Source organism: Aplysia californica, unplaced genomic scaffold (assembly GCF_000002075.1).
Source record: "Aplysia californica isolate F4 #8 unplaced genomic scaffold, AplCal3.0 scaffold00540, whole genome shotgun sequence".
NCBI classification, from domain to species: domain Eukaryota; kingdom Metazoa; phylum Mollusca; class Gastropoda; order Aplysiida; family Aplysiidae; genus Aplysia; species Aplysia californica.
In genome coordinates, this window is record NW_004797810.1 from 281,679 (window position 1) to 301,866 (window position 20,188).

Consider the following 20,188-nt stretch of genomic DNA (forward strand, 5'->3'; position numbering starts at 1 on the left):
TTTATTTTTAAAAAATATCACCATTCCCAACAATTAAAAAAAAGAATGAAGTAAATATGACAATATTTGACGAAAATACGGAACTTTTAATTATGCGAAGTGAGGAAACCCAAAAAGGAGAAAATGGCCTCAGAAGTTGAGTAGTATGTATCAATAGCAACAGGGGTCGTAGAATTGACATAGAGACTTGAAATTTGGCAGTTATCTTGGTTATGCCACTACTAGGTATCACACAAAAGTAGAAAACTACTCATTCACAGAGAAAAAACTTATGGACGAAAAAATATTTTTACAAAAATGGACCTCACGTTAAATGCAACAAAATGTTAGCATTATACTAGGTACCAGATACTAAATTTTCAAAGCAGCTGATGTCAAATTCGTCTGTTTCATATGAAAGGCCTATATCTCCTGAGAATTTTGGTGTCACACGTTTACATCTCAGTCAATATTTAAGAGAATGGCGGCTGTTTCAATTTAACATAATAATCAAATGTTGCTGAAGTCGCTAACTGGCTGCAATCCCATGTTTGACAGATAATAAAAGAGTACCAAGTGCATCAAACATATCTACATTAACAGAGTACAATCACTATAACAAAGAAATGAAGCTTAATTTTTTTAAGACTGTGAGATAATTACAAATCAGTATTTTATTGCCTCAAGCACAATGGTCTGTCGTTATTTCAATAAAAACACTGTGCATTGTCCAGGCCGGCACCACCAGCCCTCTTGGCGAGCGAGTTGGCTCAATACTGTAATATATTGAGTGCTCCTGGTAGTTTCCCGGAAGGACTCTTGCAAAATAATTCCATCCCGATGACTTTATTCTAATAGAAAAAGAACTGTTCTTTCTATTGGTACCTTTTTTTAGCCAATATTTTACACATTTCGTGTTAAAAATGGTCTTTGAAAACTTAAGACGCTTTTTAAAAGGCTTTTTATCCAAACGCCACCAAAGGCGAAAAATATACCACGAGAAACCACGCTCAAAGCTGTGTAGTTTTCCGCCAAAAAAAAGACAGTGTCTATTCATTAATCTTTCTGCAAAGCATTCAAATGCATGGGTGTTAATTTTGAACCGGCCGACCTCGCATGGCTTCCCTTTTCACAGCGATTCTCCAGCTCCAAATACTCGGATATAAAAATAACTTACCCTATAGCAACGAAGAAAATCTGAAGTTTTTCAAAGTGTATAGCATTTGGTGTTTTATAGCAAAAGAGCAAAGAAACAGCGATCTGAATAAGGCCTGCCCCCATTTCACCGAAACCACGCGCTCGGAAGGCAGCGAGTCGGCCTACGGGCCGTGTTTACGCTACCTAATTATACGTTTGCAATAGAACCATAAACACACGAGAGCATACACACACATACAAACACACCGACACACACACACACACAGACTGCCTCGGAGACCTCTTGGTAAGGAGTCCACTTTGAAAGATCTAGAGGAAGGTTAATTAATCTTTTAAAAGCACTAAAACACAATAAAAATGAACTTTTTAAGTCAATCCAAGGGTAAAACTGAAAGATCAAGAGTCGACAACAGCTAGCAGGGAACACCCACAGTCAGTTGTTTACGCAAACAAGTTTGAAGTTAGCTAGAGTTTACCGTTCTTACCCCGTACACCAATCGGAGTCCTCAGTCGTTTATAGTGACAACAAGTCATTTATGCTCGAAAAGGAGTCAAAATCTAAATATAGTTGCGAATGAAGAACGCTGAAGCAAAGGTGGCCATGAGGTAATTGTTCTCTAAATAATCTCACAGCTACACACCAGCAAGGTCCAAATTCCTTATCTCGTCACCCAAGCACAAACCACACTCACCTCCAAAATAAATCAAAATAAAATATTTATAGTCGATTATAGTTGTTTATTTTGATCTTAAATAACGCAGAATATATCAAACTTTCAATAGATCAAAAAATTAAAAATTTCAAGGAAAGTCACTTTTTTGCCTTCTTAGCATATATTTCTTCGACCCTTATACATGTATCGCGTTCATGTGAAGTAGAATCTTCGCATTGATCATTTCTCTAGATCTAGACAAATTTGCAAAAAAAAGTTTCTTTCTGACAGTAATTTTCTGTTTATGATCACAAGTCAATTTACTTGATCAACACGCAGATTTTCCAGCTGCGGCAACCATCTGAAGATAGACAGAAAGAATGAGTGAATGATAGAAAGGAGGAAATTGGCACAAAAAGTTCGCCAGATTTTGATCCATCTGCAGGTAAAAAATACGGAAGAGTGGAAGCACAGTGTATAACACTTGGATGCCTCTCATGTAGTGGGAATTCGAATATCCTCCAAGCTGCCTCTGTGCTTCCAATGTAGCGTACGTTGAGAAAAGTTTAAATTTCATCATCTGCATGGGAATTTTCATTGTTGACTTGAAAAGTAGCCTGGTCGGAGCCTTTGTGATCATATTTAAGAACATATTTTATGCTCTTGACCGAAGTGCATTTTTCAACATTGATAAGACAGTTTAGTTGTCGCAAAAGCCACGGGTTATATGGAACGACCCACTGATTGTCGTCAACCTTTTGAGTCTGTCATCTGGATTTCTCCGTCTATACTTTGGGTAAGAGTCAACACCATGTTCTGTTTCCTTTAAAAAGGGTTTTGGAAACCCTTTTGAACATTTCTCATTTTTCATGCAAACTGAAGAAGTGTTGTTTTCTCCACATGGACCTTGGATCATATTGGAGATCACTAATGAGTAGAGATTTGGATCACTGGTTTTGTCTGGAATCTCAGTACATACAACATTGTCAATTGTATCGTGCTTTCCTTTGTCAGCCAAAGCAAAATATGTGAATGAAGAAGACTTCTTTTTTGGAATTCAATTGAATACAACCACGCCTGTAGTTTTCCAAAGGCATCATGTTTCAAAAGGTGCATGAGTTTTTGCAATTTCAACTTGAAGACGCGCACTGTCAAATGTGGCCTGTCATGTGCTTGCTGCCCCGGTTGAAGATGTTCTTTTACTTCAGTCCATTTTGGATTGTTGATAATAAACAAATCTGGTCTTCCATACAAACGAACGTATGTCATGGCATCCTGTTGTCTTTCAAACATATAACGTGGTCCACCTGTGAACGTTGCTGGCAACACAAGTTTCTGTCCTATATTTCTGAGATCACTGTCTGCTGAAAAAAACAGCGTCACGTAGCTCTCTGTAGTCGTTGGCTCTCAATGAACCCTGCTCTCGCCTGAGAAACTGTAATCTTTCAATTTCAATTTTTGCATAGACATCCACAATAAATTGTTGAAGCAAACGCCTGGCTAAGAGTAGATAGTTTCCTTGTCTTGTTAAAAGATAGAATTTATAGAATTGCAGTTGGGTCACTTTTTTGTTCCTTTTCACCGTTAATACTCCATCCGTCATTTCCAGTTGGGAATAGTAAGGGATACTGCAGTGGATTGTATGCTGGGTGCAGTCGGCAGATTCGTTTTAAGCTGTTAGTTTTTGTAACAGATTAGAATATCACGATGCCCAACTGGTTCATTTGGCAGAAAATAGCAACTTCTTTACAGGACGGTGCATTATAACGTCTCTCGTGCTCACAAGTAGTCTAGCATTTTCATGAATTGATATGTTGAAATTTTGAAGTCCATTTTGAGTCGCATATTGGTATGCAGTCTTTATTTTTTTTTATGTATTTGTTGTGTGTTTGTAGGCTGTCTTGTAACATATTGATTACATGGTGTTTAAGACTGCAGTCATGTGTCATTGTCATTCTTGATTTATTTGGTCCTCTGAGTCTAAAAAATAAACCTGCAAATACTGTTCATTTTCATGTTCTGTTGGAAGTAATGAGCCAACCAAGTGATAAACCTGCCCTTGCACATGAAAATTTGGGTTCCAGCCTTGCAAATTGATCTTTTGACACCCAAAAGATATTATTTGAAATGAACAATTATACTTTCTGATGTTGCTAAAAAAATGCTCCAAGTCTGGGGAATTACCCATGAACAGATCTTTAATTTCTAGTGGCAGAGGCGGGTGTGGATCCAGTTTATGCTTCCCATTCCCACTGCAAATACCTTTTGTTTCTCCTTGAAACTTTGTAGTATTACAATGATTGCACATATTTGTCATTTGTCTAATAGAGCAAGTATTGTCAAGACTTAGACAGCATAATTGTATGTAAAGCCGGGCAGATTTGTACTGGGCGTATCTTCTTCTTCCTGTTCTCTAGATCTACTCTGCCTTTGTCTCTTAGCCGCAGGTGTCATTCGTCCAATGGCTCGCCGTTTGGGTGGCATTATTCTCATCCAGATCTAGAGAGATCTAACTAACACACACACACACAAATACACCTGATATACTGTCTTCGTCTCTTAGCCACAGGGCCACAGGGCCACAGCACAGCTTCTAACTACCACAGAAAAGTAACTCTCTGTAAGCGATCCGCAACATCTCAACCTCCCTCTGTATTTTCAGTGTTCACAACATCTCAACTGTAAGATTTGAATATTTCCGATGGAAGAGCAATTTTTATATCATGGAAAACGAAATGTGTTGACGCACCGCTTGTGAACGGAAGCCTCACTTGTTTACAATCGCATCTTAGAAGACGGACTTTCCCAAGATTAGATCTAAACGAAAGTAAAGAAAAACTTAAATTTAAACTTCATAGACTTCAGTATCACAAAGATACATCTTCTAAGTCGAACTACCACAGAAAAGTAACTCTCTGTTAACAATCCGCAACACCTCAACAGTAGGCGCCCAAAGATTTGTTTATTTCCGGCAGAAGAGCAATTTTTATATAATGGAAACGAAAAATGTCTTGAACACTGCATTGAAATGACGAACAGGAAAATCGCAAACGGCCGATGGTGTTTTCTATTTTTCTAAATTTTTTTTAGGCGAATGCAAGCACTTACTGAATTGATAGAAACCTAGCTTGGTCTTTGAACTACTTTCAGTAATTTTTTCATGGTTCTACTTTCCGTAGTCTTTTCAGCTATAGAAAACATGTACACAATTATATATAAAGATATATTACGACAGTACAAAAAGAGTAAGTGCCACAAGGAAAACTGTACAACATAATTTTTAAAACAGTATTCAATTCTTTTTACGAGCTGGAACATTATATAGACATAGGAATGCAAAAATTGTGACTCCAAGAGACACAAAAACTTTATCCCTTCAACTACTCACCATCTGGATCATACTCCCGTGAGATTTTCACAGCCTCTGAGGTGGCGAAATCTGTATTGGCTGCTGTCACAGCTAGCAACACTGAGTTGGGGTTGGAAATGTAATGCACACACAAGTCTTTGATCTGCATCTCAATATCTGGTGGCTGGTCACCCACAGGCACTTTTGTCAAGCCAGGCAGGTCTACCAAGGTCAAGTTCACCACTTTATTAGAGTAGATCTTAAGGACGATCGGCTCAGAGCATATACCCTTGAGAGAAGGAAAACAATTTTAATTACCAAATGTTTCTAACGTTTGAACAGAATACTGTAATAAGAGTCAGAATAAAACAGCTTTGTACACTAGAAAAAAGTCTGAAGCTCTTACGGTTTGACAATTTCTTACTTGGGGTTCTCCAGCATGATAGACATGATGATGAATCATTCATTCTATATCAGGATTGCGCTTTAGTCGCTAGTTATAAAGATGTATAATACCAAATACTTTCAGCACTCACCAGATCACTTACATCCATACTAAATTTCACATCTAAGCAATTGACAGGTTAATAGAAAAAAGGACTCAATTGAGTTTGGCAGTTAATTTCAGAATTGTGGGGGAGGGGATTGGTCAAGTGGGGAAAGGAAAAATAGCCAACACTTGAGAAAATTCCACTATCTGTCTTTTTCTGCTTCCCACGAAAATATACAGTCCCTCCTTCCATGTTCTAAATTCCACCTCTGCTTTTATTTCTCGATTTCATAGGGCATGGACGATAAGAATCAAAGACGTGAGACTGAATAGTTATCAAGTTTTGGTTGTCTTTCTCAGTTTCTCAAATGCATGAGGCGTGTCAGACATGATATAAGCAGCGAGTACTACTGTGGCAGGCAGTTCAGAAAGGAATCCTTTCTGCAGAAAGGGAGACCTTCAGATTTTCATTATCATTATTCAATCTCCTTCAATAAACAGTCATCATCATCACATTCATCTTGACAATTTTGGGCAGATATTGCCGACAATCTTCCAAGAACTGCAAGTACAGCAACATCAGCAGCTAAGGTTTATTTCAGAACCTGTTTCCAGATTTTAATGGTACATTTTATGTTTCAACTGCATTGTATCTGAACTTTCAAGTGATTTTCCAGGATAAAAATGTCTAACAGCTGTATCAAATATTTAGTACATGCAGAAAACTAAACCAAAATCTGGCACCCCAAAAATCAGGACATGGGACAAACACTCACACTAAAAAAGGAAACTTTCTTTCCATGTCCCTGACAAATACAATTGATATGATCTAAACAGATTTCAGTGCCAGCATCCAAACACTCCAGTTTTTGTATTTCACTGAACTGTAAATCCTTTCAGGCATTAACTAACAGTAAAACTATTTCACAGATTATTATAGTCTATTCACAATTACCCCTTATTTAATTTGTAATAAACTTAACTTACCTTATTTGTGCCAGACATTCTGTCAGTTTCATTCTGTATTTCTTGACAAACTTCACTGAAGTCTGTGTAGATCTTGTTTTTCGTGTGAAGGAATTTGGCCCATTCTTGAGCACCAACATTTTCTGAAGAAAGGATTAAAAATTAAGTTACTGTAACTTCTCGAATGCTTAAACATATCAACTTCAGCACAATATTTTTCAACCAAAGCAGTGACAACAATTTGCCAGGTCCGCTTAGTATCGCTCTCACAGAACCTGGAGAATGCAGAGTGAAATTTTACCTTCCTTCCACAATGTCTTTTAGAATTTTCACTCCACAGAGAAACGGGTAGAATTTATTGGAAACACGGATTTAGGAAGTTGTGCGTTATGGAGTCGACCATTGATAAACATGGAAAAAAAGTTGTTAATTTCCTTTAACTCTTAATCTCCGAGGGGGGTAAACACACTACGCCGGGGCCCTTTATTGGTGCTAAATCTAAAAATGACAAAAACGTCATAAAATAGGACATTAAATCGAAACTAGCAAACCTATTTTGATAGTTCTTCATCAAATGAATCAACCTCCGGTATAAGAGACCTGTTTTCGATGTCGAAGTCGTCGTAAAGGAATGTGCCCAAGCTGCTGTCAGCGGCTCATCGGCACAGTGGTTCCGATCGTGAGCCGCTGGGAGCGGCTTGCCGGAGATAAAGAGTTAGTTTTAGCTTTAGCAGAGGTTTTACGGCACTTGCAACTGCATAAGGTCATATGAGCGCCACAAGATTAGAGGTGTTACAAGAGAGTAACAAACATAAAAAAGAAGAACGGGAGATAAGGATGATAGATATTTGATAGGAAAGAAGAAGAAAACCACACCAGAGCACCCGCCAAGCACCCACATAAAGAGTTAACAAAACCAAAGTCTGAAAAAAGAATTTAAAAGGAAACTGAAAACAAAACACACAAAAAATAAGTTCAAATCCTTAAAAAAAAAAACGAAAATATATTCGTAAAAGAGTCACTTTCCCAATGAGCCTCAAAATTGACATAAAATTTTAACGATTCTGTCATACCCAACCCTTGTCTCAAACACAATAGAAAAACTTGAAGCAAAATCAAGTTAAGTCAGCCTGCATCAAGCAATGATCATCAAAACTTTCAGCAACTGTGAACATTTGAATCTGCTTGTTAACAAAACTAATGTACAAGATAACATTTTTCAAAACTTACTATGGTGAAGGACTGTGGTGAGAAGAAAGGACAGTAACTTGAGAAACTATCACACAAAAATTATTTGCATAATATTGGATATATGATTATAATACTGAATCCTTCTAGGTCTGGATAAAGTTGTCTATCATGTGAAGAAGTAGCAAACAGCTGGTGGGAAAAGACAAACAAACAAAACCATGGGATATTATCAATCCTTAAGACTGACCCTTCATAGGATATAACCTTATCCCACATTTGCGGGTGGGCCCACCAAGAGGAGTCATCCAGAGGACAATGTTATCAAATTTTAACAAATTAAAGCTACCAGAGCAAGGAAAAAGGTTAATAGATGGAGAAGAAGGATGATACTATACCACTCCCTTTTACTGATGTTGTTAACCCCCCCCCCCCCCCCCCCTCCCTTTCCTTCAAATCTAAATGTACCATTAAATGTGTATCTAATGCTAAATTGCAGTTAACAGTTTCAACACAAGACACAACCTGCCTTGGGGTCACTTGTCTCCTAAAAACATTCCCAGAGAATGCTGGCTGAATTTATAATTTACACTCACCCCCATTTTCCTGTCGTCTGACAGCACTATCTTTAGTCACATGAAGAAGCTGAAGCACTAAGGGTCGACGAGTTACGATGCCTGTCCCTCTGGGAAGAAAGTCATGGCCGACAAGGGTTTCCAGAACTGAACTTTTGCCAGAACTCTGAAACCAAACATTATAAAGGGCACCAAATGAAAACCATCCATAAAATATCAAGGAATGGAAAAGAATAGTGAAACACACATAGACTTTACATAGAACAACATATAGACAAACTGAGGGAACAGTGACAAAGCTGACCTTAGAAACAGAACAGTATTCAAAGAAAATAATGGTCACTGAAAGTAATCAGTAATTATTTTGGAAAATCATAAGATGGATAGAATCTAAACAAGTTCAAGAAAGAAGTTAACCTGCTAATTTTAATTTTTTTAAATTTAAATATAATTGAATTTTTCAGGCACCACTCGACACAATTTAGATCATTTAGGAAGCAGACTTCAACCCTGTCTGTCAGTGCCAACCAAAGTAAAGCTGAGAGGGATGCAATGCTCCAGCAGATAGACTGACATACTCTATAAAAATTATCTCCACATGTGAATAACTCAGGTCTTCTGCACGTGACACTGAAGCACTCTAACCTCTACATCAAAAATGCCGGTTGAACATCCAAAACAAGGCCATCTTCTTCAACGAACATAGTCACTTCAAATTGAGGATGCACTTTACTTTTGAAAATAAATAACAAACAGGGTGAAGAAAAAGTCTTGTGAGAATAGATGGAATAAAGGAAAAAATGTGTAATTAACAAACATTCAGATTATTTATTACAAAAAGACCTTTAAATCTTCCTCAGTCTCTTTGAAATACAAAAAAAACAAAATCCACTAGTCTATGTCTTAATTTAATACTGGAATAGCTATTGTGAAGAGTTTTGATAAAATAAGAGAAGAGGGATGCACACACACCGAAACATATAAATTGAACCATAAATTATCTATTATCTGACAACTAAGACTGAGCAACTCAGGTTGCTGTCAGAGAAAAAGCTTACAGTTAAAAGGAGTCATAGGTTATAGTTGGAAAATTCCATTACACGAGCTAATTTGCTTCTAGGTGTACGTTACTCTTATCTGGGTTGCTGTTATGTACGGTGGATGCCGCTGTTATATTGATTTAATTTTTTAAAAGCTGAAAGAGATGTCACTTGAAGTTGAAGCAGCAGAGGAGTTGAAAAACGCAGACTTCCGATATTTGGTTTCCCTGGCAAGCTGTCAGTAATAAGTGTACTTTGACTACCTTCTCTACTCATACTATACATGTGTATTGCTAAGCCAAAGCAGGCAAACAAAATGAAAAAGACCCCCAAATTAGCCAGTAAAACAGCATACAAAGTAGCAATCTTCCAATTTGGAACATTTTACTCACATAGCTAGGTTCAGGCAATAAAGGTTAGGGTTCTATATATATATTAAGGTAACCCTACTCTCCTGTCAATTTGATCGTCCACACAGATAGACAGTATTCAGAAAGAGACAGAGAGAGAGAGAAGAGGGGAGGAGTAGATCTTGCGAGAACTTCCGGGCGGGTGAGAATAGCCACTTTCTTATAGGTCAATAGTTTCTTGAATGGAATAGCTAAAAACGAAAGTACAAAGCTGGAAATGGCGGAAAATACGTTCAACGATCGCGAAGTGCATGTGTACCGACGACACCACTCTAGATCTAGATCTAGCCTATGCGTGCTCAGTGTTCTGCATTCGTGAACTTCAGCGGTTCACTTTTTTTGTCATTGTTCCCCACACCCACAGTACTGTAGTAATCATAGAGCCCCCCCCCCCCCTGAAGGCTATTTTCTGGTGCCTGAGCCTGAGGGTGATGATGGAGTTTTAGATTTAGTTGACACCCTGGCCCTGGATAGGAGGAGGCTACTGAGCACTAGATTTTAGATCTACTTTACCTGGTACTTCTTCATCTTCTTGGTCTGGATTGGTAGAAATTACTAGACTAGCCGACGGTTTATTTGAGGTATACAGGTTACTGAAAAGATGCTTTACCTGATTTCCTATGACCACAATTTGTGGCAGCTGGATGGACTCAGAGCCGACCGTGTTGAACACATCTTGCAATTTATTTATTACTGGAATTAAAGATTCCATTACGTCTTTGAACTTGACGAAATATTAGCAGTGGGTGAAGTGATTTTGAAGGACAGGTAACTCTGGGGCAACTTCCTTTGTGAACGAAAGGGAGAGAACTCCAAACTCACACCAAAGTCAACAAGTAAAAAACTTGTTCTGTTCTCAAAGTGAGCAAGGGGGCACTAGGCAAAAGAAACGAATTACGAATCATTGATTGTCATGTGCAGTGTTGTCGGACGACAGTGTTGTCGTGCCGTCGTGTTTACAAAATAAAGTAAGTGTGCGTGGAACACACACTTCTTATAACTTGAACCAAGGTTCCAAGGTATAACAATATAGATCTAGATCTAGATCTAGAGTCTACATATCTAGATCTAGAATCTAGATTCTAGATCTATTCTAGATCTAGATTTCTAGATTAGATACAAGAGTCAAGAGGCTAGATCTAGCCGTGCCGTACTTAATGAAGTTAATGAGTACGCCAAGCCTAGCAGTCTACTAAGTCTAGAGACAGATCTAGAATCTAGATCTAGATCTAGATTAGATGTAGAATCAAGATTAGATGGCAATTGCCGAAGACAAACAGGAATCTTTTATCGGGATTTCATTAATTATAATTTTAGATGAAGAACTAATATAGATTCTAGGCTAATCAACAATAGGTTCACTTGTCTTGTTCTGATTTAATTTAATGACCAATTTATTTAGTAACGTTTTTGTCGTTTAAATTAGATTTAGAAATCTAGATCTAGAATCTAGATTCTAGATTCTAGATTAGATTCTAGATTTCTCTAGATCTAGAATCTAGATCTAGATCTAGTACCAAAAAAGAGCTCAGACATAGAATCTAGATCTAGTTGTTTTACCCCCCTCGGAGAGGAAGAGTCAATCGGCGATTTTTCGCTTGTTATAAAAGTCAGATCGGTAAATTTTATTTGTATTTTTATACTGTAGAAAGATCGAAGTGGCTAGCCCTACTTGGGCACTACCCCACCCAACCTGTACAGTGTCAAGTCAGAGAACCAACACTGACCTACACCGAAAAATGAGAACCTATAATATAATTATAGACCCTCGTGGGCAGACGTTACAGTTTTAGATTTTGAATTGAAAGAAGAGGGAATATAAAGACAAAAACAGATGAATTAGAAAAAGGGGAAAGCAACTAACACGTTTTGACACTATTTGTGTATACCAGATTGATATTTATAATCTTTGACAATGAATTTGCGTTCCGATTACTCTTTTTTAAGTCTTTAAGATTCAGGTAAACTCGATTTCAGAACATAGCAAAGCACCAGCATTTTTCTTTTTCAAAAATACATTCGTAAAAATTAATTGAGATAAAAATAAAGTAATTGAGAAGATTCGTTAGTTTACGGAAAAAGGGATGGGTTCTGGAATCGATTCTTTGCCCACCACTAGTGTAGATAATTACAGGCACTGAGTAATGTATAAAGAGAAGTAACAAGTGGTGCCTGAAATGCCTGCATATTATGAGCTGTGCAAAAAAGAAGACCGATTCGTTCAAATGCACGCCTGTGTCATTTCGATTGTTTGCCAAAAAGTTGTGTTGCTGTGTAGAGCCTAGCCTAGCTATACGGCAACTTAAGATTCCATAGACCAGAGTACAATTCACTATGTAGATCTACGTTAAGACTAGCTTATCATTGTAATTATAATGATCAGTTGATGGGGGGAAGACTGACGTGTTTGTATAGCTGTGTAACTGTATGACGTTCCACGTCCGGACAGCTGGTACCCCCCGACACGCACACAGTCACACGTGTGCAGGCCAGCCATACGACCCCGACACACACGTGAAAACAACGCTCGTGTTGGTATGAAAGAAGGCCGCTGATTGGTCGCAAGCAATCGGCTATGGGAATAATGGTCCACGATGCAGGTGAAATGGATGGTTTCCGGGAATAGATTACGTTCGTTGTGGGAGAATCATGAGCAAAGCCACGTCTGCGGGGGCTGTTCACCCTTGAAGTGACCTCGCTGAATCCAAGCTTGCTGATTTAAGTGCTCGTTGAATCCTGGTTTTTTTAATTGATTTTAAAGAAGAAAAAACACGGGGAATCCATCTCCTCTCGCTGATTCCGAGTTCCACTATCGGTATCAAAGCTCACGCTTCTCATCAAACTACATATATATATATACAGGTAGTAGAAAGACAAATAAAGAAATGGTTTAATTTTATCCATAACCAAGACTCGGCCAGAACGAGCTATAACGATGTAAACGAGTGTAAAGAACTGAGATGAAGGTTACGAGTCGATTCGTCGGGTCTGACCGCCTCACACAATGTGTGTAAGAAAAACAACACACTTCACTTTGTTCTCATGTTGTAGAACCTGCCCTTTCTGTCAAACAGTCAATAGTCTATTTATAGTGATGACCTGATAGGCTAAAACAATATGCTTTGAAGGGATGCCACTCTCTTTTTATTTAAAAGTTAGTAGAAGCTGAAATATCAACAAAAAAATACAGGGGTTTGAGCTGCTGTATGAGATACGTTTACACAGCACTGAGCGGCGAACTATCGGTCCGTATGAGATACATCTACTCTGCAGTGAACGAAGGGATTAAAGAATCTAAAATAAGAATTATGGAGTCTCCCCTCATGATCTTGAGGGATCCAGATTTAGCCCCATCGATAACTAGGCCTATGGAGTGTGGGTTTTGGCTCCACCGACAATTACCTCTGGCATGGTTCTAATTCTATACGATTACTTTTTTATAGGAATCTAAGAATCGAGTCCAGCCTCCTAATTACTTTCTACTTAATGTGTTTTCTGTCAGGGAGTCCATGATTTCTTCCCATGGTTACACCCTTAGATGATTGCAATTGCGTTACATCCGGCGAGTCATGAGTACCACTTCTATGGAGTCCTACCCTAGATAATTACAGTCGAACCTTTGTAAGACAGAATCGCAAGGGAGCAACACAAAAAAATGCGTCTTACTAATCTTAGACAGGAGAGTTTTTGGGGGAGGAGGAGGTTCCAGAGGCCCAGCCGATGGGATCAAAGGTTGCTTGGCTGGTCGAAGCTTTCCTAGCCTCTCTGGTAATGGCATGGATCATTCCTACTTTTATTCAATGTCACCAGTGCTTGCATTTCGTAGGACCACTGTTTGACCTATTAAAAACAGAACTTTGCTTCCACCTTTAGTCTTGGCCCCATCCATCAGTGTAATAGTAATTTAGCACAGTCAACCAATGGTACCCTTCCATGCATGTAACAACGATTCAAGGAGCTATTTTCTTGGCTGGCGTATGATCAGAGCAGTAGGCATTGCTCAAACTAATTTCACACCTCTGGCCTCAGGCAACCCATAAAGTTTCCACACAGGAACACCACTCGAGCACTTTCACAGGTACTGATGAGATTTCATACGCACACCACCCTACCATCTGCATTGCTGAGGGCTTACATAGATGGGGTAACATCTACCCATAAATTGTACCCATACTCGCCTGGCAGCATAGTGTTAAGTTTAGAGCCGATGGAACGAAACTTGATAATGATAATGATACAGTAGAACTTGACTATAGCGGCACCCGCTGCAGTGGGACCATCCCTACAGTGGGAACTTGCCAGATTCCTCTTTTTTTGTCTATTATAATGTAAACTCAATTAACTGTGCTTGGATTTTATAGGGCAAGAAAAGGCCCAATCTGGATACAGCGTGAGAGATCAAGTGAGCTCTAGCTGGGGGAAGGGGGGTTGGGTGGCTTTAGATGGGCTCCAAACAGTCAGCGATGCTGCGTTGTGACTAGCCAGTCCAATGATGAGTAAGGTGAGACAGGCGGCAGAGAGAGATGGTGCGGAGAGCAGCATTAGGACCTACGTGAGCCACTCCAAAAGTGATGTGCCATAGCCCTAGGCCTAGGCTGGCCAAAAAGACAGTAAAAGAAAAGGAGAACGTGTAGTGTGTGATTTTTCGGTAATTCCCCTTTGCATTCCTGTTGTGGGAACTTGCCTACAGCAAGATTTTTCTTCTGGAAGTAAAAGTCCGGCTGTAGCCATGTTTAACTAGCTTTGTTTGAAATCGGGCTGAGTGGGCAAAGCATTTTCCATCCTAGACAGGTAAAAACCCTTGGAAAGGATGGAATTTCTCTTTCTGTTCCCGTGTCAAACAGGTTTCTGTTTTATAGAGGTAATTATAGAGGAATTTTTCAGGGGGGGGGGGGAGTCAGGTGGAAATTCCGTTATGACAGAGGTGTCTTACACAGGTTTCCATTAAGGCAGGTTCGACTGTACATTATTTTTTTCTGCCGAGCAGCAATTAGGCTACTTCCGGGGAGTAGCAATTACTTCCAATGAGTCCAATACCTAGCCATTTATCGGTTACCTGGTGGCTCTGAACAGCTTCATCAAGATTCAGGATAACCTCGATTTCGGGACACTGCAAGACGTCAACTTTATTTTTTCAAAAATAATTCTAAACAAAGAAGAGAACTCTAAAATATTAATTTACGAGGAGTAATTGGTAATCTTGGGAATCAGTTAATAATAATAATAAATAGCTTTTATATAGCGCATGTCCCCACTCAAAAGCAAGCTCTATGCGCTTTACACTCTATTATTACCCCAGCAGACCATAGAATACTCAAAAACATTCTCAGCTTCCCAGGAAGCATACAGTGCAAGCAGCTGGTTAAGCGCTCAAACACTAACAAACTGACAAGATCTTTCACTGTCTATAGCTGGGTACCCATTTTCACCTGGGTGAAGTGTGGAAAATTCGTGTAAAGTGCCTTTCCCAAGGACACAACGTTAGACGCTTGGCTCGAATCCCCGAACCCGTAACCTCACGTTTATGAGTTCAGCAGCCTAACCACTAGGCCACCGACACCACTGGGAATGTTTTTTTGCCTCTCTAATTTCTAGAGTTCAAGAGTGTGTTGTTTGTGATAGTGTTCAAGATTTTTAGATATACTGGACTATAGTATAACTTATTCACCTTCCTCGGTCTGTGTTTAAAAAATTCCAGCTCATATGATATTAATTTACCTATGCCCGTGAAAATTTTTTTGGTGCTCCAGTCGGCCAGTGACCAAACAAATTTTTTTGTAGAATCTTGATTCAGTAATATTTTTTTTTTTTTAAATCATGTTTGTGCCCTTTATTAAACTGCCCTTTGGGTGCATCTACACAGGATCACTAAAATAAATAATTCACAGTAACTTTGCCTACAAATTGCTCATATTGAGACAGCAAAACCACCTTGTCCACCACATTTCAGCATAAGCTTGTAGATTTTCTCCCTAGACTGTCTAGTTATCTCAACGTGTGCATCTCGAAAACTGCTCTCCTGACTTTTGGACCTTGTTTCATAGACATGCATTAAAGCGTAGTGTTTATCATCAAAATATGTCAACTTTTTTATGTTTTAGGTGAGTATGCTGTAAATTCCCTATTATTTTATTGACCCGCTTTTGGCTTACATCTAATGAAAAGTGTTGGAGCCATAGTTTGCAGTGACCTTCATTAATGAGCATTTAGATTCTGATGGTCATCCACTTACACCAGGATGTAAAGACCTGAGAGTGAAAGGCACTGTTATATCCAATGACAAGCCGTGGCTGACACCACTTTAAGTTTAAGTCCTACTTTCATCAAGATCACTTTTCATATCAAATCCACAACATCCTCTCAGAACTTAGAAAATTGATCAGTTTAAAAGTTATTATATTTCATTGTTTTCACTCACCCATGGTTATTATTTATTAACTCTGCTCATTTGCTCAATATTGCCCTCAGACCTGACCAATCGTGATGAGTGAGTATGCGCGTCGAATGTCTTTCCTTGCTTCTCGTATCTTCGGAGAGGTAGTGAAAGGAACGTCCCACAGAAATGAGAAAGTGGTGCAATTGCTAAGAGCAAAACCCATGGACAAGAACAACTTTATCGTCAATTACTACCCCCCTTACATGAAAATGGACCTGGCTTTCCAGAATCTCCGTCACCATGGATTGTACAGGTGTGTACAAGTTTTTTTATTCCATCTGAAACAGGATCCTGTTTTGATAAAGGCATGCTTCATCTTTTTATCTTCTTGTATAAAAATAAAAACATATAATACAATCAAACCTCGTTATACTGCCACCTTTAGGATGGGCATGAAGTTGGCAGAACAGCTGGGCTGACGGTTCAGGTAGGTTCCTCTGTTGTATAGCCCTGACTGCCCAACATCAAGGACCATTTTTCTGCTGTGGCATCTTGTAAAGTGTCTTATTTCTTTGTGATATACAGTATACATGTACACATTTGCATTTCAGAGCCAGGGGTCTTCTCTCTCTCTCTCTCTCTCTCTCTCTCTCTCTCTCTCTCTCTCTCTCTCTCTCTCTCTCTCTCTCTCTCTCTCTCTCTCTCTCCCCCTCCCTCCCTCCTTCCCTCCTTCCCCCTCCCTCCCTCCCTCCCTCCCTCCCCCTCTCTCTCTCTCTCTCTCTCTCTCTCTCTCTCTCTCTCTCTCTCTCTCTCTCTCTCTCTCTCTCTCTCTCTCTCTCTCATGGAAGAAAGATTATCAAGTAGCCAACGAGTGGGTGTTGTGTGCAGTGTGTACCTCTCAATTTTCAGGGAGAAAAGCTACTTCATAACCTATTACTTATTATACATGTATTTTGATAATTTTATGGTGTCCTTGTATACAGTGAAAACCTGATATAACAGGGATGTAGGGAGTAGAGAAAATGTCCTGTTATATCCGATCCCTGTTAAATCAGAAATGCAAGGAAAGTAAGCATTTGTGGACTAATCCAGCTGTACTTATTCATGGGTAGTTTCCCTTGCCACAAGTACCCACTAACAGGGGTTTTGGCACCAACTTTCTCCTTGCCTCCTTAAACCACATCAGAAGAGCTTGGTCCACAGCATCTGCATCGGGTAGTCTCATCTTCTTTCAATCCAGAGCAAACTTTCCATTGGAGTATGCTGCCACTATCTTCTCTCTATCATTGATAATGGTATGAATCAACCCTTGTGGAATGTCGAACAGTGGAGCTTGCTTTTTGTCAACAGTCTGGATCATTTCGTATTTTTTGTCAATTGAAGGCCTTTTCTCTTGCGCTTGGCATCGTTGGTGACACATTACGCGTGCGAGTTGCAAGGTTTTGGGCTAAATCGAGGTCTGCAGCACACCGCAGCCCTCTCTCGCTACACACACTGCGTGTGCTTGCAGTGGCATGGCTTGCGTGGGCTTGCTCCATCACTGTGTTACTCTCTTTCTCTCTCTCTCTCTCTCTCTCTCTCTCTCTCTCTCTTTCTCTCTGTCTCTCTCTCTCTCTCTCTTACTTTTTACACATTGTTAACGAGCCTTTGTCCCTGCTATAACCGGTTGGGCTCCGATGAGGCCCTGTTATTGCCGATGACTTTTAATAGAGACAAAGAGTAGGAAAAATCAGGGATTTAAAAAATCCCTGTTATTACCGGGCCTGTTATATATGGTTTCCACTAGTTATTTTCATGCGAAGAATATAAGCACATAACATACTAATTGCTGTTTGTCTTTTATTTTCCCATCTTTGTTGTGTTTTAGATTTGTTGGCTTTTTAATTTTTTAAAAATTGTTCTGATGTGTTGTTTTTCAAATTTTTTTGTGTGTATACAGTGTAATGTAATTTAATTTGATGCTGTTCCTACCCTTTTAAAATTTATGTTTTGTTATGTTAGAGCGTGTCTCCACCAAAGCCGAATACTGACTATTACTGACAGTGGCAGGCTCCTTGTGTGTGATTCCATAATTTACTTGTAATATCCTGTACTTTTCCTTGAATTACTCACGTCTAGGGTTAAAATGGCCAATCTTCGGATAGGTGAACACACGCCCTTATTTGTTGATTCTTTGTGGTTGTATATGTGCTCTTCTAATTTTGATTTCATTCTGTTGTGAAACCTCTATATTTCACGTTTTTACATTGTGTGGCTACAAGTGATATTCTGGAGGCTTAAAACAGAGCACAAGAAATTCTGCTGCTTTAGATTAAGTTACCTCTATCAACATGTTGCTACAAACGTCGTCACAGAGAGTTGAAAGCTTGAAAATTAATGGCAACTTATATATTGCAATTTTTGCCATTTTTTGTGGCAAATTTCGGCAACTTTTAGACCAAAAAATGGTAACTAATGGGGCTTGACGATATAATAAGCACGATATAATAAGCAGGATGGTCTTTTTTTTTCACCTTGAAAGTCTCCATTTTTTGTTGTTGTTGTGAAGGTCCAAAAGAAATTTAAAAAGTCTCAGTCTTCCATTGACTATACCTCCTTAATTAAAATTAAATGGCTCTGGCCTAATTGTGTGACTGCTGCAACTTTGCTTTTTTGGGGGGTTTCAGAATCTGAGACTTAATGACTTTAAACAAAGTTTATTTTCAAATACTAATGTCAAATGGGGAGTAGATCTAGTTCTGGTAAAAATCTCATGAAAGTGATTTATTCATGGGTCTCAATGTTCCACTAGTTAGCAGATTTCCGCTTCTGCCATTTCTTCCACTAATCTCCACTACCTACTAAAGCACCACCACTCTCTGTACATAATCAAGATTGTAAATATTTAGTAAGTGACTCTTTTACTTGAAATTATCTCCCAAATAATGGAATGTTTCACGAAAATGGTCTTTTGTCACAATCTCGCAGAAAGTTCCTCCTTTTTTAAAATTCTGAGTTGAGAGTTGAGACCCATGTTTATTACAGGGTGTAAATTCTCCCCCCTCTTAAGTGAGGCTGCACTCACTGATGTATAGGGGTGAGATTTTTCTAGAATTCTACTTGTGTAGATTGTACCAGAATGTGTCCTGCTTTTTATATGTAATGCTACATTACTACTTTCCACTTGTAGACCATTACGCTCATGAAATCATAATGTACTGTAATAATTATGTTTTAAGATTCCTCTGTGCTGTAATTGAAAATGATGAATATCAGAATTGATACTTGCCATTATTTTTTTTATCATCAGAGATGAGCATCAGGACTTTAAAGAGGAAATGATACGACAGAGAATCTTGCGTGGTAAAATCAAGCCCAAGAAAGGAGAGGGAAAGAGAGCGATGAAGAGGAAATCATGATAAAAATCATTGTTTGTGCTGTTTTGTCCTTTGAGATGCTGTATGAATGTCCCATAGACTTGCATTTTTTTTAGTTGAATGACATTAGAGTAATAAATAAATCTTTATTATATAATATTGGCTTCTTTGGGTTTTTTAATTATTATTTTAAAATCCCCCCATCAACACAATTCATATCATTTAGGAGGTGTGCTTTGGTATCACCTTTCAGGACCAACCTGCGCTGAGATGGAAGCAATGTCCCTACAGAAAGACAGGGATGCTTGCAATAAAAATTCTACCCTCACCTGAATCGAACTCTACATGTTGACTGTGTGCCCTTTTAGACTGTGCTGTTAATTAAAAACACCCACAGACACGGTGGCTTCTTTGTTTATGGGTTTCTGACACTGAATTGTAAGTTTAGGTACAGTACCTTGTGGTATAAAATAGCCGAGTTATTTTTGAGAATACTGTCTTTCTGAAATGTGTGACTGAAAGAAACTTGAGAGTTCCAAATAATACAATGTAGCCTCTCTGCATCGACATCGTCGAGGCCAGAAAAAAATGTCGTTATAGAGAGGCTACCAAAAATTACTAATGATATACAGTCGAACCTGCCTTAAT

The 20,188-nt window shown here is 38.8% G+C and overlaps 2 protein-coding genes across 6 annotated transcripts in view; one reads left to right on the forward strand and one right to left on the reverse strand.

Moving 5' to 3' along the window:
- Positions 1-10,596, reverse strand: part of LOC101848065 (dynamin-1-like protein) — a 28,751-nt gene extending 18,155 nt beyond the window's left edge. For 3 of the 4 annotated variants that reach the window (XM_005106527.3, XM_035971929.1, XM_005106526.3), the window contains exons 1-5: positions 10,419-10,596; positions 8,380-8,524; positions 7,826-7,837; positions 6,617-6,738; positions 5,179-5,428 (exon numbers count right to left, since the gene is read on the reverse strand). In XM_005106527.3, coding sequence (XP_005106584.1) covers positions 5,179-5,428; positions 6,617-6,738; positions 7,826-7,837; positions 8,380-8,524; positions 10,419-10,520 — 631 coding nt within the window. In that variant the 5' untranslated portion in view covers positions 10,521-10,596. The remainder of the gene's footprint in view (positions 1-5,178; positions 5,429-6,616; positions 6,739-7,825; positions 7,838-8,379; positions 8,525-10,418) is intronic. The other variant, XM_035971928.1, reaches the window with a different exon arrangement.
- A 68-nt stretch (positions 10,597-10,664) lies between these two features.
- LOC101849231 (28S ribosomal protein S33, mitochondrial) lies at positions 10,665-19,698 on the forward strand. Of its 2 annotated transcripts, none has more exons than XM_005106529.3 (3): positions 10,665-10,776; positions 16,277-16,497; positions 19,474-19,697. In XM_005106529.3, the coding sequence occupies exons 2-3, from the start codon at positions 16,292-16,294 to the stop codon at positions 19,580-19,582; spliced, it is 315 nt and encodes a 104-aa protein (XP_005106586.1). In that variant the 5' UTR covers positions 10,665-10,776; positions 16,277-16,291; the 3' UTR covers positions 19,583-19,697. The 2 variants fall into 2 exon arrangements, with proteins under 2 accessions (XP_005106586.1, XP_035827823.1); XM_035971930.1 differs by having other exon boundaries at positions 10,686-10,827; positions 19,474-19,698.
- The last annotated feature ends 490 nt before the right edge of the window (positions 19,699-20,188 follow it).